Source organism: Equus asinus, chromosome 11 (assembly GCF_041296235.1).
Source record: "Equus asinus isolate D_3611 breed Donkey chromosome 11, EquAss-T2T_v2, whole genome shotgun sequence".
NCBI classification, from domain to species: domain Eukaryota; kingdom Metazoa; phylum Chordata; class Mammalia; order Perissodactyla; family Equidae; genus Equus; species Equus asinus.
The window spans coordinates 68090439-68118309 of record NC_091800.1 but is presented as its reverse complement, the minus strand read 5'-3'; the positions used below and the strand labels follow the sequence as shown (position 1 = coordinate 68118309).

Sequence of the window (27871 nt, the reverse complement as noted above, 5' to 3'; positions counted from 1 at the left end):
ATATTTAGGGTCTAGAGGTTTTTGAAACATGGCACTTCAGGATATGTCAGCCAGAGTAATATCATATTTATCATGAAATTCTTTGAAACTAAAAAATTTCTTATCAGATTTATATTACAGAATTTCATGCCTAAGAAAGTCTTTGAAAGAGGAGTATCTTACACAAACGCTTGAAATAGTTCCTTGCCTTTATTTTATATCCTTCTGAAACACAACATGACACAGCCCTGTACATTTTACAAAAAGAGAACCCAAGTCTACTTACCAGAAACAATAAACGTTTATCTAGCAAAGTTGTGAAAAAAGTAAATACCTTGAGGATAAACAACTCTTTCAGGTCCTAAGAAAGTTATTTGTGCACCAAAGTGGCCATTTATTACATGACACTAGTCATTTGACTGACCTAACACAGCTTCCTTGTGGCTGACTCTAATTTTCAGCTTGATAGCAGCTGTCAAAATGAAAGAACCAGGTTCATTATCTGATTTGTTTCTGCCATCTCTCTACTCATAGAGTCCATTAACAGCAGGGATATGCGCTTTTCAAATTATTGAATTAGTCATACTTCCATTAAAAGAGTAGACTTACAGAGTAAAATAGAACAGCCTCTTACTACATTTCCTTCCATTTCTCGTCTGGTTGTTTCCATTTATTCCATTCAAAGAACATATATTGAGCCCTGTTTTCAGCAGGCAAGACCTTATCTGCTCTATCCCATGCTTAAATGGGCGCAAGGTCCATACTAGGCACTCAGTAAACATGTGTTGGATTAATAAACGAGAGGATGAATGGATAGAACGCAGTGGAGGGTCTCCTGGCCTGACACAAATGTAGCGTCCATCTTGGGTTTCATGTTTGAGGTTCTCATGCCACTTTCCTGTCTTTGGGCTGTCTTAGACTTCATAACTGGCTAGTATGACAGGAAGAAGGAAGCCCAGAAAGTTTAATACCACTGGTTTGTCTGGTCCATGAATGCCCAAGGCCTAAATTAAAAATACAAGCTGCTCTGCTAGCTTTTTTCTCCCCCTCATTGGAGAGCATCTATACATCAGGGAACTCAATCTTTTCTTCATGAAAAATAACACAAATTCTCCAAATCTTAGCGGTTTAAGTCAGTGGCAGTGGTGGTGGTGAGACTGATTAGTAAAAGTTAAAAAAATAAAACAAGTAAGTATTTAAGAATCACTGACAAATAATGCTAGCCTTATTGAAATGGCCGTGGGAACTTGAGAATATTTGAGGCCTGTATTGTAACAACTATATATGCTACGGCTATTCAACATCACTTATGTTTGACAACACTAATTCAATATGGTCTTACTTACTATTTTATTCTATACTTACCAAGGCAGGGCTTCACTGGTCCCCCAGACTAGGTTAAGTCCCCCTGCTCAGTAGATACTTAGCATCCTGTGCTTCTATTTTCTCGACACTTTGACACAGTTGATTATAATTAATTTAACTATACTAAATTCCCCGAGGGCAAAAAAATGTATGTGCCTATCTTACTCAATATAGTGAGCTGAATTCACGTGTTAAAATTATTAGGGCTTTGATAGCTGAGATAGCCTAGAAAGTTAGGCTACTATTTTGGGACAAAAGCATCTGCAGGTCTCACTGTTAGGGAACCATAGAGATAATTGTGCCCTACACCTGCAGTAATAAGCATCTTATAACATTTTAGTGATAAAAAATTTTACAGAACAAACTAGAATCCCTGCCTTTTGTCCCAGCAACATTCACCTCTCCACACTCACAACCCCTTTTATTCACTCTCCGGTTCTCACAGTGTATAAAGTCCTAGAAGGTACCAGATGTTTAGACGGGGCTGTCTCACACATCCTAGATTTTAAAGTGGAATCAAGATTTATTATAGCTATATAAACGTAATTTCAGCCTTAACTTTTGTGCTCATGAGCCAGGTGTAATCAGCAACGTGGACCCCTGTCAAATAGAATTCTCATCCGTGGATGTTGGTATCAATGCTAAACTCTCAAAATAACCATAGGATATTACTGGAACAACAAGTTCTGGGCACAGACTATTTCCCTCTAGGAAATTTTAATTTACTTAAATATTTTCCAGGAAAAGCCTTTTGCATGCGGGGCTGGAATAAGTTGGTATGAATAAACAGCAACACCTGGGTAGGTGCCTAGGCAGTGATGTCAAAGCCTCGAATTATATTTTTCTCCTACTGCATGGTTTCTGATAGTCAGAGTAGACTAAAAACCACTCTTGTGTTCCTTCCAGTCCTGCCCAGCTCGGGTGTGAGGCAGCAGGCCCATCCCTTTAGGGGGTACCAAGTTGAAGTGCAAGTTGACGCTGGGCTATGCTTTGTACTGGAGAATCCCACATGCTTCCAGAAAGCAGCTGAAAGTTGCTGGCAGAGGTCAACTGAGGCTTTCAAGTACTCTAAAATGGGTCTAGCAGCATCCTCTTCAAAGCTGTCAGCAACTTTTCCAAAAAAAAAAGCTCTCTATGTAAAAAGTGAAGAGTTCTTCCTTTTTCCTACAACAGTTATTGATAAGAATCTTTTGAACACTGTCTCTGTTCAGGAGTTAAACTTCCTAAAGGAGGAATATGAAAATGCATCTGAGTATATTTCCTGATTTTTTTTTCTAGGATTACAAAAAAAAAATTCTACAGAACTTCAGAAGTGAATGGAATACCACTGGGGTTTTTTTGAACACTTAGAACATTTCCTTTTATCAGTGAATTGCTTTTATTTTGACATGATCCAGACACCAACTGAATTCTAAATAGTTACAAATCACTTTCAATTAATTCATGGCATTGTAAAGATCATGAGAATGTGCCACCAATTCAATTCTTGTTTTTATTAATGGTTGATTGCATGTCACTGTTAACATTTTAGATGAGCGCATAACAAAAAACAACCTATAAAAATGTATTAAATGGGACATTAGTGTAGCAGATAGAGATGGCACACACAATTGACAGCAACAGGGGCGAAGGGTTTGATGAAAAGATGCTAGAATCCCAGGAGTGACAGGCTGCAGGTGCTAACCAGAGACAGGACTATTATACACAATTTTGTTGGATTACTGATTTGCTCACTGATCTCTGCTGCTTCTTTCATGAAAACAGTAACACTGCCATCTTGGATATATATGTGTGGAAAATGGAGTTGGCACATTTGACTAATCTACGTAATAAATTTGTGAAATAACACTTCACATCGGGACAAATATTAACAAGAACATATTTGGCTCCATAAGTCTATGCTGGTGTTCAGTTCCCAATGGTATAGAAAAACCAGGAGAAAGAAAATTGGAAAAATTTTCTGAGAGATCTCTAGGACTAATAAAAAAAAATGAGATAGGGAAACCAGAGGTATGAAATAGGTGAATGTAGGACTAACCACTGGGTTCCCTTTTCATTAAAGTATCTCTAACATGTGGGAGGTTCAAATTTTAGTCTTTAAATCAGATGATTTTCCAGATATTCAATTTTACATGGAATCGGTATCCAGAAAACCCAAATGACTGGAAGTTTAAGGATTTGATTTATGTTAAAATAGCCAACAGCACTGAGGGAAGGAAGCCAATTAAGAAGTCACTGCTGCTCTTACAAGTTAAAAAGTCTGTATTTTTGTTTTTAATCATGGCTTGCTCTAAGTAACAAAATCCACATGCCCATTCTCAACAACTTGCAGGCTAACCAAAGACAATTTAACTGTGCTATGAATTAGGGCAGTTTCAACCAAAAAGTATGAATAATCTTTGTGGCTCAAAAGTGATGCTATGATGTTTAATCTGGTTTTTAAAATATGCAAATCTTTTTTAGATTTCCTGATGAGCGTACTTTTTTATTGAAACATGTTTTCTTTATTTACAGTTTGCATTTAATTTGCAGATTTGTTTTGATTTTACCACTCTAATGATTTATAATTAGAAAATTGTTTTAGTTCAGGTTTTATGTATATAAGTGAAAATATGATTACACCAATATAATGAATTTGAATTATTTTTTCTTTTTGAGCTGTGCATGCTAATGAAGGATGAGAGAGTACCCTCCAAAATCTTAGTAAGGAACAAAAATCTTAGCAAAGAATCACATCATTGTTTACTTAGAAGGGTACCTTAATGATAAACTTTTTAAAAACTCCATCATTTTTCAAACGAAGTAACCCAAGATCATGCAAACAGATTTTGTCCTTCCCCTGGAGGAAAAAGAACGGGTTTCAATTGATTCTTTCTGAGATGTTGTTAGATGACTTCCATTTGAATCTAGCCACTCTAAAATCTTTTTAAAACACTTCAAAACCATTTTCTCCGGCCTTCCTATGGATAACAGTGTGTTAGCCAATGAGTTTCATCGCCAAAGCTGAGTGCCTGTAACCTAAGCACACTTTTGCACTGTCGGCTTAGGTTTCTCTGCATTCCAACACATATTAGATCTTTTTCCTATCCTACCCAAACCTTAGATGTCAGAAGACTTCACTTGTGCATTCTGCTTTAGAGGTTTGCATAAATGATGAAGGCCCTCGGAGGGTGACGAATGCCGCTGTTATTTGCTCCACTCTGCTTGTCACTACGCAATTGCAGTAAATGCAATTGAAAGTACTTTTATTTTGAAGGTCATTTGACAGAGGGAGAGAAAACACATTTACTCTTTCAAGGCCTGTGTATTTTCCTGGGAGAAGCCTGCCTATAAAATTTGTCCTTTTATCCTTGGGTAGCTATTTGGGAAATATCTTTTGGCAGTCTACGCCCTGAGTGATTTCTGCAACTCAGGAACAGAGGCATGATTCACAGAACTTTGCTGCATCTTCCCTTTCTTCCATCTTCTTACCTTCTAAAGACTGGAAGGCTGTTTCATGCTCACATGCTTAAGCATTCTTCTCCACAGAATAAGGAAGAAAATTTGCATATTTTAGAAAAAATATTGAGCTATTTTCATCACAGATGTTTAAGGAGGAAGTTGTTTACTAATATCTGTGACTATGTTGAGGTAATCCAAATAAGAAATGGTACTGTGAATTTTTTTATAAGATTCTTTTCTAACTTGTCCCTTCTTATAAGGGCTCACAGAAATTCAACAAGGTTACTTTTGTCTTTGTCAAAGACATCAGCTAATTCCATACAACTGGCTTGTGCAATCTTTAACAGGCCTGCCCTTCGTAATATACAAGGAAGTCTCATTTTTCAGGATTAAAAAAAAGAAGAAAAATGCAAAATAATGTTTATAATTTGCTAAAACCTGTCTTTTTTTTTTTTTAACCTGTTAGTCTCTATAAGGTATCACAACTTCGGACCTGTCCATCAGGCATCATAAACACTTGCTATCCCCACGTCTCTGTTTGATATCTAACTCATTGTAATCCATGTTACGGATCCATTGAAATGCTCCTTACCTATAAACAGATTCCACTCCGTGTCCAGATCAGCCTGATTGGCGAGGCAGCCCTTCATGACGTTGAGGCAGTAGTTGTTGCAAGGTCTCACGGTGGGAAGTCCTCGACAGTATGGACAGTATAGCATCTTCATTAGAGCACGGATGCAGCCTGGGGTTGGGCTGACCTGTAGATTTATTGAAAAGAAAAAGAAAATCGGAAATAATAAGGATGGAAGGGAGAAAAAAGAAGTAACTCATTTTCTCTCTAAAAAAAAATGTGAAGGTTCTGAGTAACTTTCAGCAGCAGAAGTCCAAAAGAATCATCAGAATCTTAACTCTTTGTAACACTTGATCTTGAAGTCAGTCATTTCTTGTTAAATGTTTCTGTTTGGCATAATAATAATCAATTTTCTTGAAATGTCCCCATCAAAATTTTGATATCTATATCATTGTAATTCAGCCCTAAAACCTAGACACTGTTTCATTGTAATAGAACATGAAATAAGATAATGCATATGAAAGCAATTTGCAAAGTTAAAAGCCCTATAAAAACGTAGGTATTATTAAAGTTTAATGTGACACCTTTAGAAAATTTTCCAACTGGTTACTTGACCCTATTTCTAAAGGAGGTTGGCAGATACACTTCCTTTGTACATAACTTTTTAAAAGGATCAATATCAACTTGACTGGGATTTCGGAGATCCAGGCCTGCTTGGAAGCAATGGAACTGCCAAGGCACCATCTTGAGGCATCTAAAGCTGTGCAGTTCCGGGAACTTTGTGGAAAATGGACTCAGTGTTAAATGTGAGGAGAAATCTTTGCAGTAATTCAGAGGAGCTACTAATCAACTGACAGTGAAGTGCTATTTGCCTTAAATAAGAAAAGCAGTGGTGCTCCTAAATTCACCAATTCTAAACCAATAAGGTCTTTTTCAGATTCACCGAAAATTCTAATTTGACCTCAAGTGGAAAGAATATGTAAAACAGAATGGACCAACCAAAGAAAAAAATAAAGTTCTTTTTCATGACTAGACGCAAACATTATGGTCATATTTGGTTGGTTGGTTCCATTTAATTTTGGTGTTTTAGTGAAGTAACTACATCTTGCTCTTCTTGTGTTCTAGATCTGAGAACAAGTGTAACTTATAGCATTTGGACATACTGGAGAGTTTTAGTCTTATCAGACAGACCTGAGTCCACAGGTGACATTTACATGTCAATAACATTCAGATATTGACAAAGCATAACATCACTATAAAGATGGGGCAACAAAAGGTATTTCCACATAAATGGATACTTTCAGCAACTATAGCTAATCACTGTCGCTTTATCCTTAACCTAGAAACCATATTTGAAGTTTTTAACACTAGGCGCTTGTTTTTGTAACATTTTCTTAACTTTATGCTGACAAAGTCCCTAATATGTTATTTCAGGAAATGAAGCTGCTTATTTATTTAGGCACTGGAATTTCTAGTTGTCCTTTTGGGTTTTTTGCATTTTCTTTCCAAAATTTTATGAAAAATTTCAAACATACGGAGAAGTTCAAAGATTCTTATAGTAAACACCGCATACCTCCAGTCCTAGATTCTACATTTAACATTTTCCTACACTTGTTTTTTCACACCTCTACCCCTCCTTATATCTATCCACTAATCCACCTTATTTTTTATGCATTTCAAAGTAATATCCTTTTGATTTTTACTTTCCCTGGTAATTTAATGTTGGCTTTAATAAAATAGAATTAACTTGATCAACAATAGAAAGTTAGTGTGTGAAGTACTCCAAATCAAATAAGTGAAGTAAAATATAATTGGTCTTTCTTCATAAAGATAGAGAATGATTTAGTATCCATTAATTCCAAAAATTATTTTTTAAGAACAAAACGAAAACAGAAAATGAGAACCAACACGAGGAGTATGGTGACTTTTCTTTGGAGCAGACATTAGTGCCACCGTATCATTTTATCCAGACGGGCTACTTTGTTGAAAATGTCAAATTTTATCCACAATTAAGCAGTATTGTTTAAGAAATTTCTTTTATCCACATGTATCCCAAGCCATTCACAGAAAATAGAGAAAATAATTCTGTATTCTCCATATAGAATTAGTGTGGAATTTCAAATTCTTGTATTTTTGACTTATTTGGCATGGTTGCAGTTCTATAAACCTTTGTCCACAGGATTTTGTCTTCTCTGGTCTTGCGATTTCTCTCCTGACCCAGATGTCTTTCTCCAGAGACCTACCCTATTTTCACTCGAGCTGGCTAAGCTATTTCTTCCTTTGACTCTTGGATTCTTAGTTTTCTTGCCATTGGTATTATATGATGCTTTGCTCTTCTCACTCAGTGCACAGATATAAAACCTGGAATATTTGTCAACATTGGGGATGCAAATTTGAGATCTCTTGAATAGCATGGACTGTCTTTTTCATCATTATAACCTGCACCACTCTGGATAGCATGTACATCATTATAAGGTATTATGATTATGATTTAGGGACTCAATAAGTGCATTTTAATTGAACTCTTTATTGCATTTCCCAATTTCTTGGCCACGTTGATATTCAAAGGAAAAAAGGAACAAGATAGTATTATATATGTGAGCATTCAATGGTTGCTTTTTAACTTTGTTTTCAAAGGTTATTGATTGCATTAATTCCAAAGGTTTGCTCTTTTTCTTTATTGTGTTGGAACCAGTACAATTTTCTCAGTCTGACATTTCAGAAGAGTCTCCAACTCAGGGTGGCAACCAACAGAGAAAATTGAACAGCCTTAATAACCTAAAAGAACAATGTTGTTCGAGTTAAATGTGGCTCTCTCAGTACTTTTGGAAATGACATCCTTCCTGGTCAAATAAAGGGCATTTGAAGAAGAAGAAAATGGGGAGTGGAGGATCAAAGTTGAAGCTTTCATTTTCACAAACTATATTTTTTGAATGGACACAACTGCATGCTTGAATTAAAATAAAAGAAATCATCACTTTAAACTGAAGACTTTTAGAAGTAAGCCTCTGAAAAGAAGATTGTTTTATATGCCCATTGTGTGAAGGGATATTTCTATTCTTTAATGTTTAATAGTGTTTTATAATTGTGCTATAGCTACTTTTAAAAAATCTTTTTATTTTGAAATCAATATAGATTCACAAGAAGTTGCAAAAACAGTAGAGTCCCAGCTATCTTTCCCTCACCTTCCCTCAATGGCAACATCTCATAAAGCTGTAGTGTCATACCAAAATGAGGAAATTGACATGGTACATTGCTGCTAACTGGTTTATAGACCTTATTTAGTTTTCATGATTTTCCCAACTTGCATCCATTTGTGGGTGTGTGTACACGTCTATGCACTTTTATCCCATATTTAGATTTGTGTAACCACACCACAGAAACTTTTTTTCCACCGCCAGAAAAGAACTCTCTTGTGCTACCTCTACCCGACTCCTTGTCCCTGTCACCTGGCAATCTATTTTCACTAATCTATTTTCCATCTCTATAATTTGGTCATTTCAAGAATGCTATGTAAATGGAATCACATAGTATGCATCTTTTCGAGCTTCATTTTTTTATTTTGAGCATAATGCCCTTGAAGTCCATTCAAGTTGTTGCATGTATTAACAGTTCATTCTTTTTTATTGCTGGGTAGTATTCCAAAGATTGGATGTGCCAGAATTTGTTCAACTATTCACTCATTAAAGGATATTTGCGTTGTTTCTTGTACTATGCTATTAGGAGTAAAGTTTCTATGAACATTCATGTACACGTTTTTGCATGAACATAAGTTTTCATTTCTCTGGGATAAACGCTCAAGGGTGTCACTGATGGATCAAATGGTTAGTGCATGGTTAGTTTTATAAGAAATGGTCAACCTATTTTCTAGAATGCTTGTAACATTCCACATTTCCACCAGCAATGTGTGAGAGATACAGTTTTCCCCACTTCCTTGCCAGTATTTGGTAGTACCACTATTTTTTATTTTACTCATTTTAATAAGTATATTATCTACTTTTAAACTTATGGGGAGTTTCCTCTGAATAATATTCACACCGGTATTCTAGCTTCAGTGGGTTCTAATACACATCAGATCCAAAATCATTTACCAGTGGAAAAAAAAGAAAGAATAAGTTGATGATGACAACACTTTTTTTGGTACTTATTTGTGTTTTCACCTAACTTTTACATATTGTCCTTCACCACTAGTAATCTTTTGCCAAGAATTCACAATATTAGGAGGAAAAAAGAAAACAGTCAATGGTTCCTACTCCATTATCCTACTCTTGGAAAGATAGACACAAGTTTGTGAGTCCACCAAGTAGGATTTCAACATGAAATCCTTGCATCTTGGGTTTAGTCCTTCTGTTAACTTTTTTTGATGCTGTTTGCGTATAATGAATGACTTATAAATTACGAGTTTATATTTGGTCTTATAACTGACTAGTTTTACTTATTTATTTTTTTATTGCAGTAACATTGGTTTATCACATTATATAAATTTCAGGTGTTCATCATTATATTTTGATTTCTGTGTAGATTACATCGTGTTCACCACCCAAAGACTAATTACAATCCATCACCACACATAGGTGCCCTGTCACCCCTTTCACCCTCCTCCCTCCCTGCCTGCCCCTCTGGTAATCACCAATCCAATCTCTATTCTATTTGATTATTTGTTGTTGTTTTTATCTTCTACTTATGAGTGAGATCATATGGTATTTGACTTTCTCCCTCTGATATTTCACTCAGCATAATGCCCTCAAGGTCCATTCATGTTGTCACAAATGGCTGGATTTCAACATTTCTTATGGCTGAGTAGTATTCCATTGTGTATAAATACCACCTCTTTATCTATTTGTCCTTTGATGGGCACTAGGTTGCTTCCAAGCCTTGGCTATTGTGAAGAATGCTGCGATGGACATAGGGTGCATGTATCTTTATACATTTGTGTTTTCAAGTTCTTTGGATAAATACCCAGCACTGGGATAGCTGGATCATATGGTAGTACTATTCTTAATTTTTTGAGGAAGCTCCATACCGTTTTCCATAGTGGCTGTACCACTTTGCACTTCCACTGGTAATATTGAGGAATAATAACACAAATTATAACTAAGGTTCCTTGTAAGATAACTGAAAAGTAAATAAAATAATATAAAAATAATTGAGCTCTTAGCTTGTAAATTTGTGACTTTTTTATCATTGTTTGCGCTTCTTTTTTAAAAAGTTAAAGCAGAATACATTGAAACATGGCAAAGAATACAAAAAGAGCCCTTGATAGAGCTGTATGGGGAGTTAGGACTAAGACTTATTTACCTGGCTAGACATGTGTGTCAGGATGTAGAGCAAGTAATTCTTACGTGTTCTAAATGTGATTTGAGGCATAGCATACCCTTAACCATATAATAGCAATTCATTGCTGGTCTTTAATATACTTAAGCTTTTTGTATCTGGATTAACATTCATGCATTAGTGCTCACATTAGCAATTCTTAATAGTTGCTAAAGTAAAATGAGACTGTCTCTTAAAATATTTTTACAAAGCAAGAAAATGTGAAAGTTATAAATCTACATTTATACACAATTATACACAATGTAGGAAGTGCTTGTTTCTGTGGAAATCACATAGCCAAAATAATAAAATAAACATATCTGTCTTTTGCTCCCAAAAGACAAACAAGTTAATGTAAGTGAATTATTTAACTAGGATAAATTCAAAACATGTTTTTGAGGAAGAGTCGATGCCACCCTCCACAATTTCTAATCTACAGTCATATTAAATGATGTGATTTCTTTCTACTCATCACCTTAATATATTGCCAGATTCTGAAGTGTCTTCTGAAGCCCTCAAGAATAATTAAATTGCATTCAAAGTAGTTTTCACATTAAGTAATTTTAATTCTTTAACAATCAGTAACCTGTAAATAGGCTTTATAATAAGTTCACAAGAACTTAAATTTGTTTCTTCTTTGTTCCCTCTTGCAACTTTCATTCATTTAATACTTATGGGGATGAATAAAGAGAAATTATATCAGCATTGAGATACTCAGAATACATTCATTTCCAGATCATTTCAGGGGAAAATGACTTGTCTTGGGGAAGTGCAGTGCAAAGGGAACCCGTGAGAGGCCACTTAGCTCACAATTGTGAAGTAGGGGTTGACAAGGAGAGCTTGTGAAGGAAGTCATGTAATAGATACCTGTAAGATAAGCATTGGAGATGAGTGACCTCACAGAAATGCTGGAGTAAGGAATATCAAGAATTGGTCCTTCCACTGAAGCAACCATTAAACTAGCAAAAAAGGATAGAATTGACTTCTGAGAACTCTGGAATCCAATCTAAAAAAATTTACAACCAGGAGAGTGCTTAATAAAGAAAGAGAATTCTAAATTTCAGTAAAAAAGCATTGCTAAATCTCAAGTCTCAAGAAATTTTAAAAGATTGCAATCATACACAGTATCTTCTCTGAGCACAATGGAATGGAACTAGAAATCAATATCAGAAGAAAAACTGGAAAATTCACAAATATGAACTTGAACCATGCACTCTTATACGAGCAATAGATTAAAGAAGAAATCACTAGGGAAATTAGAAAATACTTAGATGAATGAAAATGAAAACACAGCATACAAAAACAAATAGCGATAAATGCCTACATTAAAAGAGAAGACAGATCTCAAGTCAATAAGAATGTTACACCTTAAGGAATTAGAAAAAGAAGAGCAAACTAAAATGAAAAATTTTACTAATCTTTATTATTTCCTTTGTCTTGCTACCTCTGGTTTTAGTTTGCTCTTCTTTTTCTAGTTCCATAAGGTATAAAACTAGATTATGGATTTCAAACCTTTCTTCTCCCAGAAGCTGGGAGAGAGGCATGGGATAGTCTCTTCTTCTGAGCCTCCAGCAGGAATCAAACTTGCGGACACTTTGACTTCTAGCCTCCTGGACTGAGAGAGAATAAATTCCTGTTGTCTTAAATCACTCAGTTTGTGGTAATATGTTACGGTAGACTTAAGAAACTTATACATTCACCAACAAATTAGATAGCCTGGATGAAATGGGCAAATTTCTAGACACACACAATCTGCCGAGACTGAATCATCAAAAAATGGGAAATGAATAGACGTATAACAAGTAAAGAGATTGCATTGGTAATCAAAAGGCTCCCAACAAAGAACAATTCTGGTCTAGATGACTTGACTGGTGAATTCTACCAAACATCTAAAGAAGAATTAACAAAAATCCTTCTTAAACTATTCCAAAAAATAGAAGATGAGAGAAGATTTCCTAATTCATTCTAAGAGACCAGTGTTACCTGATACCAAAGCCAGACAAATATATAATAAGGAAAGAAAACTGTAGACCAATAACCCTTATAAATGCAGATGAAAAAATTCTCAACAAAATACTAGCAAACTGAATCCAAAAGCATAATGAAAAGATTATACACCATGACCAAGTGGGATTTATCCCAGGAATGCAAAGGTGATTCAACATAAGAAAATCATTCAATATAATACGCCATATTCATAGAATAAAGGAAAATAAACCCACATGATCATCTCAATTGACACAGAAAAGGATTTTGACAAAATCCAACACTCTTTCATGATAAATGCAAACACAGAACTAGGAATAGAAGGGAACTTCCTAAACATGATAAAGAGTATTTGTGAAATACTCACAGCTGACATAAACAGATTTTCCTCTAAGATCAGGCACAAGACAAGGAAGCCCGTTTTCACCACTGCTATTCAAGATTGTACTTAAAATTCTAACCAGAGTCATTAAGCAAGAAAAAGAAATAAAAGGTATCCAAATTGAAACAGAAGAATTAAAACTATCTCTACTCACACATGGCACCATCCTATATATAGGAAGTCCCAAAGAATTCACAAAAAAACTACTAGAGCTAAGAAATGAATTCCACAAAGTTGCCAGGTACAAGATCAACACACAAAACTGTTGAATTTCTATACAGTTGCAATGAGCAATCTGAAAAGGAAATTAAGAAAACAATTCCATTTACAATATCATCCAAAAGAATAAAATACCTAGGAATCAATTTAATCAAGAAGGTGATAGAATTTTACACCAAAAACCATAAAACATGCCCAAAGGAAATTAAAGAAGACCTAAATAGGAAACACATCTTCTATTCATGTATTAGAAGACTTAATATTGTTAAGATAGCAATACTATTCAAAGTAATTTACGGATTCATGGCAAACCTTATCAAAATTCCAACAGCTTTTCCTTGCAGAAATGGAAAAGCCAATCCTCAGATTCATAAAGAATTGCAAGGGGCCCAAATAGCCAAAACAATCTCAAAAAAAGAGAACAAATTCGGAGCACTCACACTTTCTGATTTCAAAAGTTACTACAAAGCTAAAGTTGTAAAAACAGTGTAGTACTATCCAGCAATCCCCCTTCTGGGGATTTATCCAAAAGAATTGAAGATATACTCTGGAAGAGATATTTGTACTCCCTTGTTCATTGCAGCATTATTCATGATAACCCTGAGGTGGAAACAATCTAAATGTCCATCCACGTCAGGAGGGATAAAGAAGATGTGGCATGTCCGTACAATGAAATACAATGAAATACATTCAGCAATTAAAAGAAATGAAACTCTGATACATACTTCATCATGGTGAACTTTGAAAACATTATGTTATATGACAGAAGCCAGTCCTAGAAGACCACATATTGTATGATTCTATTTATAAAAAATGGCCGGAATAGGCAAATTCACAGAGACATATAAAAGGTTAGTATTGTCAGGAGGAAATTGGAGAAGCAGGAGTGGGGGATGATAAGTAATGGCTAATGGGCACAAGGCTTTCTTTTTGTGTGATGAAAATGTCCTAAAATTAGATTATAGAAACCCCGATGGTTGTCCAACACTGCATATAAATATACTAAAATACCATTGACACCTATACTTTAAATGAGTGAACGTTATGGTATGTAATTGAATCTCAATAAAGCTGTTTAAAAAGAGAGATAGAAGTACTTTTTTAACAAATAAATTCCTACTACCATATTTGTAAGTTTTTAAGAAATTTCAGAGCTAGAGACACAATTCTTTATCACTAACCAGAGGCTATATTTAGCTATATGGTTATATAAAAAATTTTATTTAAATAAATTAACCTTGAATTACGTGATACCAAAATTAGTTTGATGTGCATGACCTGGATGATATTTTAACATTTTCTCACGTATTATTTCAACCCTTCCTTAATGGTTTCTTGGTAGAGATGACTACCCATGCATACAAACAGAAAACCTTTGAGCCTTCCAATTCAGTTTGAATGTTAATTAAAATGTGTATGTTCTAAAACTATCTTCTCTCCATCTTGAACCATTGAGAGAGAACAAGGATAAGACAGGAAACAATTATAAATTGCAAATCAGAGCCTGAAGGAAAAATGTCCCCTAGATGGATGACAAATGTTTATAGCTCCACTGTGACAAAAATTCAGCCCAGTTTTTAAAATGTAATTTACTTACAAACTAGAAACCTCCCCCCAAGTGCAAGAGGCTTACAAAGCGTTTGCAAGCCATGAAATGATCACCGAACTTGCTGGGTCTGGCAGAAAAGGAATAGACATAATTGGAATGCCTAATGACCATAAGTGCGGAATTTCCAAAGCCAAGTTTAAGGAACATCAATGCTGTGAAACACTTAACAAAAACAGGACATGGGAAGTAAAGTGAGTTAAGGTCTATATCAGTCCTTGCCAGCCCTGTCAGTACTGGTCAGATTGTCACAAATTCAGTGTTCCTTAGATCCAGTTTCTATACTTAATTTCACACCTTAAAACATAAATAAGACTGCCATAGAAGTTAGTAAATGTATGTTGTTATTCATTTGATAGACTGGAATAGTTCCAAATAGCACTTAAATAATACAAACACACACATATCCAAGAATAGATATTTTTCATCCATTAGAGTGAAATAGCTCTTTGTACTAGTTAAATACATATTTCAGAAGGCTTCTAACGTATTTACCCAATGGAACACAACATCATTTAAATTTTACCTTGCTCTATCATTATGAGGTCTTGGTGATATTGCCTTTTACTTGGGCGGTCTGTTTGACATTCTGAACTTTACCCACATGTAAATTTTCAAAATGTGAACACAGAATGTAAAACAAGCTCCTTAAGGGTCTCATCAGGGAATAGTTGTCTTCCACATTTAGAAATTATAGCTTAAATATTACTTCATTTAGAAGAAACATTTTAGTGGTGACTTTAAATATGAATCACTGATGTGAGAATCCACTTTGGTAAAAGCCATGAATTTCTAGCCTCTGTATAGTGGAACCAACCTATTTATAACGTATCTGCTTTGGAATGCACACAATCTGCTTTTAAAGTAAGGAGATGTAGCATTTTCAAGAAAATTAAACCAAACCAATCATTCTCTCAGGAACACACAACTTTAAACACCTAGTTATAAGGAGCTGGCATATGGTGGGAGGTGAATAATATCAAAATGAGGCAGATATACACAGGAACATAGACAGACACCAAACTGAAGTTTGGTAATTTTTGATGCACAACACATAGATATGGAATTTGCATTAATATAGCTATCATCTGTCTATCTGTCTATCTATCATCTATCTGTCTACCTATCTAACAGTTCTCCATGAACACTAATATGCCTTCCTGTCAGTAGTATTGATGTTATCTACTTTACAGATCATATAGTTGTTAGCACACATAGAGATTCACATTAATCATTCTAATTCCTGATGAGGCCTACATGAGAATCCCCCTGGCTCAAAGCATCAAGACATTTCCATGGAAAATTCCCATTCTTCACTTCATCCTGCAAAGTGCCAGTGTGGACTTTTTCTGAAAATGTCCTAAGGAAGAAGAAAGGAAGCAATGGCAACATCAGTTTAGGGAGATTACACAACACTAATTTGGTCATGCTCTAATCAGTTGGCTGACAATTGAACCATGGACTGTCATCAGCAAAGAAGAAAACATTACTTGGAAATGTGTATGGGCATGGGGGAATCTGATTGGGAAGAGATACTTCAAGAGGGGCCAGTAGTGACTCTACCCTCCAAAAAAAAAAGTAACAAGGGACCAAAAAAAGTTAAGCTAGTGAACTTTGAGAGGGGAAAAAAGACAGCACTGTACCAAGAAAAAGTTTCTTCTCTCCTCCTCTTCCAATATTAATGGAATGGAAGTTTATGAGGAATTCATTCTTAAGTTCATTCAGTAAACATTTGACAAGCATTACCATGTGCTGGCACTGCTCAAAGTGCTGTAATGAAAATGAACGTGGAGTTCAAAGTTACTGGGGAGCAACATCCACAGCTGAGGAAGGAGACACGAGAACTGCTGGGGTTTCAAATGACTGGCCAAGAAACACAGAGCTAGTGAAGGCTCTGATTTTACCTAAAACAGGGCAGTGGGAAGGTAACCACAACAAATTCTCAGGAGAACCAGAGAAGCAGCACAGCCTGGAATATCAGGAGCACGGAAAACTCAGCAACCTTGAAAACTATTCACTGACTTAATGTCTTTACCATTCTTATCTTAAATAAATATCTTCTAAGGACAACTTGATAGGAGTCTGCACAGGTCTACAGGGCATATCATGCTTTTCAGCATTTTAGATATTCCCAAGTGTTCTTGGGATGAGTGAGGGAGAAGATAATATATCAACAAAAGCAAAATCTCATGAAATGAATTAAGGGGGAATTTGTAGAAGAGTGATACAGAAATAATGTTTCTAATTTTCTTGTGTCAAAGCATTTAAAAAATTGTTCCCCCAAATAATGCAGAGCTATTTGAATAACTCTCCAGTTTCAAAAGGAGTTTACTTTGAATGATGAAACTAATGTGTAAGTTATGGCATACCTGATACAGAAATAAGCAATATTACTTTGTAATGATTACTTAAAAAGTAAGAGGTGACTAAGTTTTTCCAGTCATCTCATCCAACATTCCTACAATTTTTTCTACAAAGAAGCCCTCCCAATTCCGTGGTCTTGATGCCTCTTCCTCTCTGATAGGTTTCAGTAAAAAGGAAGGTATTCTAAAGAAGTTAAATAATGCTTAATTGCATATCATGATAGTATAGCAATGAATACAATTTTATGTGATTGATTAGTAAATTGGTGAGTTTATACACATTTTGAAAACTCTGGTACCATGTTTGAGTGGTTAAGATATGATGCTTTTATTCATTTCTACTGCAGTCACTCAGCCCTTGTTAGGGGTGTTTGACCCATAATACCATTTTCTTATGAAAAACCCTATTAGACTTGTTATTTCAATTCATGGTGCAAATTCCAAGAACATCACCCACCATTAATTCTATTACTTAAAAAGAATTATATAAAACCACCGATTAAGTTTTAGGTCAAAGTTGCAATGAAAATATTAAGTACAATTTACTGAGCTCTAAGGATATTTTTCACATTGTCTTCGGTCTTGCAGACAACTGAAAAATATAATTTATGAATGTGCCCAAGAAGTTTGCTGTGCTTAAACACTAATATTACATAGTTTACATGTTATTGTAAACATATAAAAATCTAACAACAAAATCGATTAGCTTATTGCATATTGACATGAACTGCTAACACCTAAAGAATTATACCTCCAACCACAAATATAGAGTTCAGTGGTAATTAAACTTGTTGCATATTATAAAGTATGCCTTTTGGGACAGTGCATTAAGCTTCTGCAACTTGAAAGAATTAATTCAGCTACTAGAGGAACCCTATATTGTTAATAGAGAAAAGCTTAAATACAGGTCAAAACTGGATTTTACAGCATCTTTTGGTTGGCATTTTCATTACCTTTGGTCTTCTGATGTTAATCTCCATCTAAAGTAGAGGACTATTAAATGTACTTATCGCACTTAGGAAGAACAATTAAATTAATCTTTTCAAGTCCTTCTTGAAGGAAGTTTTAAGATTTCCTTTCTAAATTTTCATTGGCATTCACTTTCTAAACTTTTTTCTCCCAGATTTCATCAAGAGAGACATGTCAGCATAATGTGTTTGACTAACAGAAAACACATGTCCTCTTATAACATGCATAGATTATTTGACCTTCAATTTTGGTTGGTTTTTGTAGGCTTTGAAGATATTTTAAATGATTCAAATGCTGTCTGTTTTCTGTGCTTCAGGGAAAATGAATTGAGAGGACCATAAACTACAGAGCTTTTTTTTTTTTTTCTGAAAATTTCTATCAAAATACATAGTAACAACTCTAACAATGTCAACTAAACTCCCATGCTTTTGGTCATGAATATGTGGTAACAGGTGCTGAACCTTAGCTGTCAATGTCACACAGACCTAGACCAGAAAAAACAATATCTTCTCCCCAGTCACCCTTCGGTGAACATATGTGACTCTCTGGACAGCCTTTCTGAGTTCCATGTTCATTCTCTGCCCACATATGGTAGATCTTAGGCTACTATCTATACAGAGATACAGGTCCTATTCTTCTATCCTTTAGCCCTTAAATAGCATACATGAGGCCTTTCTGAGAGATACCTGAGCAGAGAGAGTTTTAAGTGAATCCACTTCCATGTCTTCAACTTCTTCATGAAATTTTTCCTAAAACAGATCTGCCAAGACTGAACCTACTGTCAAGGCTACTTCTTTCACCGTCAACTTCTCAAAAGTCACAAAACAAGGCATTCTTCTCACTTATCACTAAATGTAATATGATGCATAGTGCCAGAATGTAAGTACCTGAGAACCAGAAATTGGGGTGGGATGTTAGGGACAATTTAAAATATTACTATTCATGTAGAGAAACAAGTTCTTCTAATGCTTAGGTAACAGATCCTTTATAAAGCAGATAGTTTTTTAATTTTTTGCTTTCAACAAAATTGAAAGAGGATCTAATCAAACTGTCAGGTGCTGGCTTATTAAAAATAAGTTTTGAAGATAGCTACTATGCTATTTTTGACCTACAAGTTGGAAGAAGTTCAAAGAATTGAGTGACTTCCTCTAACAACATTCCTTTTATTCCTAGCTAACTATTTATTTGAATAATGTTTCTCAATACATACTCCATAACAATAAAAAGGAGTATAAATGATGCAGAACTACTCTGTGTATAAGAAATATTCATCCAAAGATTTATGAAACCATGGCAGGGGTGGGGGAAGGAATCCCACTGTTTCACTAAGAGAAGAATGTGCCAAAAGACTTTATTTTTAAACTTGAATTATCAAAAAAATAAGATACTTCTGTGGTTTTGATCAATTTAGTATCAATAATAGTTGCAATGCTAACTCAAGCCAGAATAAAACGTTAGCACTTGGAGCCTTGTGGTCATGGAAATTCTTTTTAAATGTTAATTTCACTTTATCTATATGCATTTGTCACAGAAATGATAGGGTAGTTATTAAATTTTTCAAGATATAAATATGTACTATATTAGCATGCATTTCTGTGGGGGTATTAGAAAGAAAATACAACTTCAGGAGAAAGAAAAAACCTGTTAAAGAAAAACTTGTTTATGATTTTTTAAATGGACTATAATGGATTACAAATATGCTGAGATATTTAGACTTTTATTTCATTGAACACCTTAAAAGAGTAATGTAATGTTTTGTCTTAACTGTCAATATTTACAATATGGCAGAAATTACATCATTTGTAATTATTTAAACTTATAATGAACATTTTTGATAACTAAAAAGATTTGTGAGCATATATAGATTTTCAAAATTATTACTTTAGGGAGAACACAAACGAAAAATGTGAAGACAATTATATTGGCCACTTCTAATTCTGATTTTGATCATTCCCTGAAGGGACAGATTCTTATCATTTTCTATATGAGCATAAAGGTCAAAGTTACTGAGGAATTCAAGGCGATTGTGAGTATGTGACTGCATGTGTGTAAGATGTGAAAATGTGCTGTGTTTTGGAAAGACGATTCTTGTTACAAAGTGGAAAGTGGAAGTGGAAGCAAGAATTGGAGGCTGTTATAATTTACCTGACAGTGGAAAAATATATTTATAAATTTAGGAACGTGCATGGACAAAGACATAAACTGAGCCTAGAAAAATAAAAAGAAATGCTCCGTTTGGAGGATAGCATTATTGATAAATTTTCTTCTTTTTTTTTGAAAAGTTACTTTGTCTATAATATCTGAAATTTTTCTTTAAGAAATGTCAGTTAGATGCCATATAGAGAGAAAAGAAATGTTCCTTTAAACATTACAAAAAATCTTATACCTTGAGTGGGCCCCATAATAAAAAGGGAATTAGCGCTCTTAATAAGCTAGAAGTCTAGCTTCTCAAACAAAGGACTTGTACTTGCTGACAGATGATAAATATTTAATGTAGCAATGAAATTATTTTATTAATTAAAAAAAACACTTCTAAGAAGACCTGAAGGGAAAAAAGGATGACAAAGACCAAACATCATATAATGTCCATTTAAGGGGAGTAGGAACAGAGGAGGGGCCAGTGAGACTCAGAAAGAAAGACTGAGGGCAGTGACTACATGCTCCCGCTCTCTATATTACCTTCCAAACCTTCTCTGCGGCTAGCAGCAACAATGTGTTACAGATGGGCAGTTTGCAAAGACACTCCTCAAGCAACAGCTATAAATATCTATGTGTTTATTGTCTGTCCCTCTCACAGAATGGAAGCTCCATGAGGGCAGCAGGGGATTCCTCCATTGTGTTCACTGTTCACTGCTGTATCTCTAGTACCTGAAAATAGTGTCTAATCATAGTAAGGGGTGAATAAATATTTGTTGAATCACTGGATGAATGAGTATTTGAATAAATGAATGAATGAATGAATGATTAAAGTGCACAGTTTCAGTATCATGAAAGCCAAGGGAGGAACTTCAAGAATGGTGTGGTCACTTATGTCATATACTGAGACTGATTTGGGGAATTTGAAAGATGATTGGACCTACATCTTAGGAGGCCATTTTGGAGACTTTAAAGTCAATATCTGAGGACCACTCCTTCAAAAGTTGATTCTTAAGTAGAGAAGTAGCATAGTGACCAGAGAGGGAATTAAGATTTGAGGAAGATGTTTTGTTTATTTATTTTTCCAGAAAATGGAAGATATGAGAAAGAAAATTTCTCCTGCCAACATGAATAATAAAGTCAAATTGCTGACATAAATAAAAACCGTAATAGTTCTTTACACAGTACCTTGCAGTTTTTAAAATGCTCCAATATATGTGATCTCATTTGAAACTTGAAATTACCCCTTAAAATTGCCATTTCTTCTCTGGTAATTGAGAGGAGAAAGGGCAAACATCTGTCCAAAGTTATGCACCTAGTAAATGGTGGAGCCTCGAATAAATCTGTGTGTTGACCCACTTCAGTATCAGCACCATTAGAATACACTCGAGGAAATATGTATTATTGCTTTTGAGGAGTATGTCAGTGATATGAGTTAGTTTAATGGGGATTCTGGTTTAATGTACCAGCTTTGTCTATGTAAAAATTTAAAACACTGAAATGTGGTGCTGTCATGTTCATTTACTGTAGCTATTAACTAGAGCCAATAAACAAGTGGGTGGTTAATAGCCTTTTTACCCTTAGGAAAGGAGAAATTTCAACATCATTTGAATTTCTAAATCAAAGTATTCAGCAAAATGTCTTTTTTTTGTAAAAGCAGAACATATTAAAGATTATTGAAAAAATCTAATTTACTCATTAATCAGAAATAAATCATGCCCTCAGAAAATGTTTATTTTAAGAGGATTTGCAGTTTTCCTTGAGAAAATGACATCAGAAGAGGCAGACACAGATGAGCTGGATAGAATGGGATGGAAGTAAAATAATGAACCAGTCTAATTTTCTAGGGATCATTTTTGTAGCAGCATATTTTGGCCAACACTTGAGACTACAGAGTTGATGCAAAAAGTACGGTATCAAAGGAATTCCAGATGAGGAAATTGAGTCCTGGGAGCTAAACTGACTTGTTTATGTCTTGTGACTGGTTAGTTGCACAACTAGGAAAAGAACCCATGTCTCCTCCAAGGGTTCTCCAAAAAGAACCTATTTTCCCTCCATACAATGTTACTACAACCAGGTTTCCAACCTTGCAATGACCTAGCTCACAGTGACTCTACATTGGACCTTTCGAAGTGCAGAAAGGCTTACGGACTTGAAAAAGTAATTAGACTGGACAACAAGTCAAGAAAACAAGAAAAGTCTAGATTTCAAAGAGGCTGCTATTCTATGCAGGTCATCACAAAACTCCCCATAAGAATTATCATGGAATCCTGAAATGGCCTTCATAAACTAGGGTGTCAATATTGACATATTAAAACGCAACCCACTGGGACGTAATTTTACAAATTATGTAAATGAGTTGAAAAACATACTATGTATATCTTAATAAAAATCAATTTTGTCTTCTTGAAATTTCAAAGTCATTTTCCACACCTCGTTAAATCCTGATCCATATTATCTTCCAATTGGGCTCAAGAAGTTATCAGTTTATGTGTTTCTAACGTCTATTCAGATTCAAAGGGCTACAGGTCATCATTCTATCAAACTTTAACTTTGATGCTTCTGTTTACTGCATTTTGCATTGTGACATAGTAAGAAGTAAAACCATACATAGAGAGTTTTCATTTAAAACTTGACTTTAGGTCTTCTTTATTGATAAATCCAAGAAGAGGAAGCACAGTAGATAATTTTGAAAACAAAAGTATTAAAAATCAGTTATTTGATCATCATAAGGCTTGTGTTCTTTAATATAAAAAAGAATTAGGTTCAATTAAAATAATACATTCCAGGGCTGGTCTGATGTCATAGTGGTTAAGTTCACAAGCTTTGCTTTGGCGGCCCAGGGTTCATGGGTGTGGATCCTGGGCACGGACCTACATACCACTCATCAAGCCATGCTGTGGTGGCATCCCACATACAAAATACACACACACACACACACAAAATCTACATGCTCCAGTATGTTCCAAGTGCTGTTTGCCAATTTACCAAAATGGAAACAGGGGTGGAAGGGTTGGAGTGGAGTGGTGCCTGGCTGGGCTACACCACAGCAAGTGGACCTTGCAATGTATCATCCAGTCAGCTAGTCATTGATGCTATCTGTCTAATGTCACATGTGATTAACCCTTTAGTTATATGACATGAATTGAGAGGCAAATAAGAGAAAAGTATGCAAACGATTTGACTTTCTCTATATTAGTACACGTTAAATTTATCTATGCTATAAATAAAAATTTCCTCTCCAAAGAAGCAATCACTATAGACAAGGACCCAATCTATCAGCAAATTACATGGAGGAAAATTGAGATTTCTCTATGGAAATGCTGAAATGATTAATGTAATTTTGCCGATGAAATCCTAAGTTATGTGGGGGAAAGTGATCCTAGGCAGTACTTTATTTATTCTACTTAACAAATCAGTCCATTAATCAGTCTGTATCGTGGACTGTGGACTATTAGTAGTAAAATATATTCTTTGCATGACATACCTACTGAGGCAAATCTTTTGATTCCCAGAGCAGGGACGAGCTCAGATACACAAATTTAACATTTTTTCCCAGTCTAAAAAGTGCGACTGCCAGAGAAAGGCATTCAATGATTCTTTTGAAGCCTCTGGATTTGGAGTCACAAGAAGAGATAATTATGATTATCACAATGTCCATGATCTTTAGAACTGACATTTTTTATTCTGTACTCCACCTATCCAATCAACAGTGAAATGGATTGTGCATCTTGTCTCCATTCTCTTTTTAATATCATATAATCTTTTCTTGAGTGTCAAAAGAGTTTGAATTAAATAGTAGACTGTATGATGGTAGATTGATCATCTAACAAGCAAAAGATAATAAAATTCCTGTCCATTGATTTAACAAAAAATGTCTTACTTTCATTTGTGTATCTTTGGAGGAGATAAACAAGTAATATTTTAATCTTTTTGCTTATACCCATTGAAGAGACACAGTGTATTTCTCCCAACCCTCCCTCTAATTACTTACTAAAAGCAACACTTCTCTTTGTAACGTTGACACTTCTTCCTCTATTCTGACTGAGCTCTATTGATGCAGTTGTCATGTTCCAGCAGTGTAAGTTACTCACATGATGGATTGACAGTGTTCAAACTTTTCCAAGTTCTTGAACTTATAATCAGACTATGTGCTCAAGTTTTACACAAACCATTCAGCATCTAAGTTTCTGCTTAAATACACCTTTGACACACTACCTTCTTGGCAGGTTCCAATTATACTTTATTGACTGGAGTTGCCAACACTGGAGAAAGCACACGCCGCTTTCTTAGCTGTGACTTGTTATTGACCATAGTTGCGAACACTGGAAAAAGAGCATGTGGCTTAGTTAGCTGTGCCTTCAGACTGTTACATTCACAGCTAGATGTGAATTATTCACTTTCTTTTGTCAATTTTTGCCTCTTTCAAGATGACTGTGTTACCGTTGATTTCTTTAACTGCAGGATCCCACCAAAAGTCCACTGAAAATGATTTTTCATTAGTGCTTTGCAAAGCCATTTAGGAACAATTAAATCACTTTATAATTGGCCTTTTCCCTTTTTCAGGCTTCAGTAGAATATTTTCAGCCTCTCTTGAGATAACTCAGGGTCAAACTCCATGAGGTGCGTTTGAGAGCTATGTGCCCCATTCAAATCTCACATTAATTGTAAAAAATTACAAAAATCTCTGCTAAAATTTTAAGATTTGCTATGTCTTTACAGATTTTAAGGCAGCGATAATTTATTCCCCTTCTGAATATACATGGAAACATGGAACTCACAAGAACCATCAATGGAATTCACGGTTCTTGAACATTCTATGCTATAATTCTCTGTGTTTATATCACTACTCCAAGTGCACCTCTCTAATATATTGATAACCCATTCATAATAAGGAAATGTTCTGGCAAAAGAAAAAGCAGATTAATTTCTAGGATAAATTAAGATAAATCTAGGTCAATATTGGGATAATCTAATTAATAACTTCTGCCAATATATTTATCTGTTATGTTCTTTTCTCCAGCTGCATAATCAGTAGACATAGAGAAAAAACTTAAAATCCTTTTGCTAACGTGTTTTGACCCTTCTTCACGGTGTTAAGACAATTCTGGAGAACAAAGCTGACCAAGTTTCATGGGAGAGTATCGAGAAAGATGGCCTTAGTGTTCCCCTCAGCTTGACTAATCTTCAGACAGATTTCTTCCTGACTAATATTTTCTTTTCTTAGAGCATTTACTTTAGAAAACTTGCAGTTGTAAATTCTTTCTCTTCTCCCTTAAGATGTACACCTTCTCCTGGCCTCTGGCCAGTTTTAAAACCCAGGAATATCTTTCTAAGGACCTGCGAACCATCACTTTGAAAAGCAATCATCAAGAAAGATAGGGTCCCTATCTCCCCAGTCTCTCTGGGAGGGTAGGAGTCTAATTTCAATAAGTACCAATTAGCAAACACAAATGGCCTATTCATGTTGACCAACAATCCCCCTAACCTCCTCTAGTCCTTTTCCAATAGCTCACTCTGGTGCTTAAAAACTCTCCTGCATTTTGTTTCAGCAGAGTTGAGTTCAATTTTTCTTCCCACTGCAATAGTTTCTGTCTTATTGCGATAGTCTTAAATAAAATCTTCCAGGCCTGTTTAACTCCATCTGGTGCAATTTCTCTTCAACAATTCGTTTACTTTGACTTAGTAGAATATAGTTTTGAATGAAATCAACTGCTTTTTCATTCACATATATAGCATGTTACTTGTGGATCTACCAATCTATTTTGGTCTTATTTTGATTTTTCTGAGTTCCTTTTCATTGTGCCCTGAAATGTACAAGATTTAGAGTGGTGGGGTATTTAGCTAGATCTGATTATATACAGTCATAATTCTTGCCCATTGGAATATAATTATAGTCCTACATATAATATCAACAAAAGCCTACAATTTCGAATATATATGATTTGGTAAGATTGATTTTAAACAATTCTCCTTGAATGCACAAAAATAATCTGAAGGCATTGTAGAAGATATTTATAGCCATAAAAATGCAAAAAAGATAATATTTAAAAGAAAAAAATATAATTATCTCATTTTAATTTTACATAATGATATGTAAGATAGAGAATCAATGATAATAATAAAAATAATGCCAGGTAAATGTGGTATGCTCCATGCTTAATACCTTACACTCGTTTCTCATTTAATCCTCATAATAATCTCTGAGGAAAGAACTTTTCAAGTAAGGAAACTGAGGCTTAGAGAGTTTAAGTAACTTGCCTGAAGTATTCAATAAATGTTTGCTGGATTGTATTGTAATGACTTAGGTTGTCCTCCAAGTACTAAATCAATTACTTTGCCTATTTCTTCTTTCTACGCTGGGTAATACGCCTGTTTTAAGGAGGTCAGAAATCCTTCCCCCATGTTCTTTCTCAGAAATGGCAGCATTTACCTGAGGGAGTTAGGCCCCCAGAACGGAGCAGGACCAGGCATCTTACTAGAAGAGCTGCGCAAGTCTCCTGCAGCTTCTCGTAAGCGTGTCGCCTCTGTTCAGCTCAGTCAACTGGCTCTTTGGTGTCTCCATATGCACTGTGAACAGCTGCAGGGTCCCACCCCAGAAGACACTATTTGGGACTGAGCCAAGTGATCCTTTGTGAAAACGTTTGGCAAATTGCTTTGAAATTCATTTTGCTGCAAAGTGCTATGTAAATGCAAAGTGATTATCTTTATTATGATAACCGAATTCATGTACCCTTTTACGTTTCTACCAGGCCTATTTTGTAGACATTTTATGACAATATTCCATCATCAGCACCTTTTCTCAGTCTTCTTGTCATTCTTAAACCCTCAGTCCCAACTGTCCAACTCTGAATAAAACTTATATTCATGAAGAGACATCTCATTGCTATATACAGAAGGTACAGAAAATGTTCAAATAAAAATAAATATTTATTAAATTCCTGTTACGAGTGTGAAGCGTTGTCATGGCTTTATACAGAAAGATGACAGTGACACTGGCCTCAAGGGGCTTATGGTTAATGCTAACACATAGACAAGTCCCTTCAATGTAATATAGGAGGACAAATATAACAACATATACATCAGAGTGTAAATAGACTTCAAAAGTGTTTTATTTTAAGTAATTTATTGAGCAAACATAATTAACACCAATTATTTGCCAGGCCCTGGGAATATAGTAGTGAGCAAAATGAGTAGGGTCCTTAACTTCATGGATCTTACTGTCTACCCATTTTGTTTGGGGCTTCATGGAAGAGTTAGTAGGAGCCACAAACATAGCAGGATGTATAACAGGATGTCACAGAAGTGGGGAACTGAAGGAGAATCTAAGAGAGACAGAGAAGCATCGTTGTCCATACAATGATCGTTATAGAAGAAATCTAATTTGCAGACTCCCCAATTTCGGTAAACCAAGTTTAAATTAGCATGTTGAACAAACTGCCAAATGAGGAGAAATCAAGTTGGTGGCTATTTTGTGAGAAAATTGAGTGTGAGTTTGTTTGTACTCAGGGTAGCTAGAGTTACACCATGGTAACAACTGA

The 27871-nt window shown here is 35.2% G+C and overlaps 1 protein-coding gene across 1 annotated transcript in view; it reads right to left on the bottom strand.

Annotated features, from left to right (window-relative positions):
• Positions 1-27871, bottom strand: part of GPC6 (glypican 6) — a 1011638-nt gene that overhangs the window by 326606 nt on the left and 657161 nt on the right. The window contains exon 4 of the mRNA XM_014864850.3: positions 5378-5543. Coding sequence (XP_014720336.2) covers positions 5378-5543 — 166 coding nt within the window. The remainder of the gene's footprint in view (positions 1-5377; positions 5544-27871) is intronic.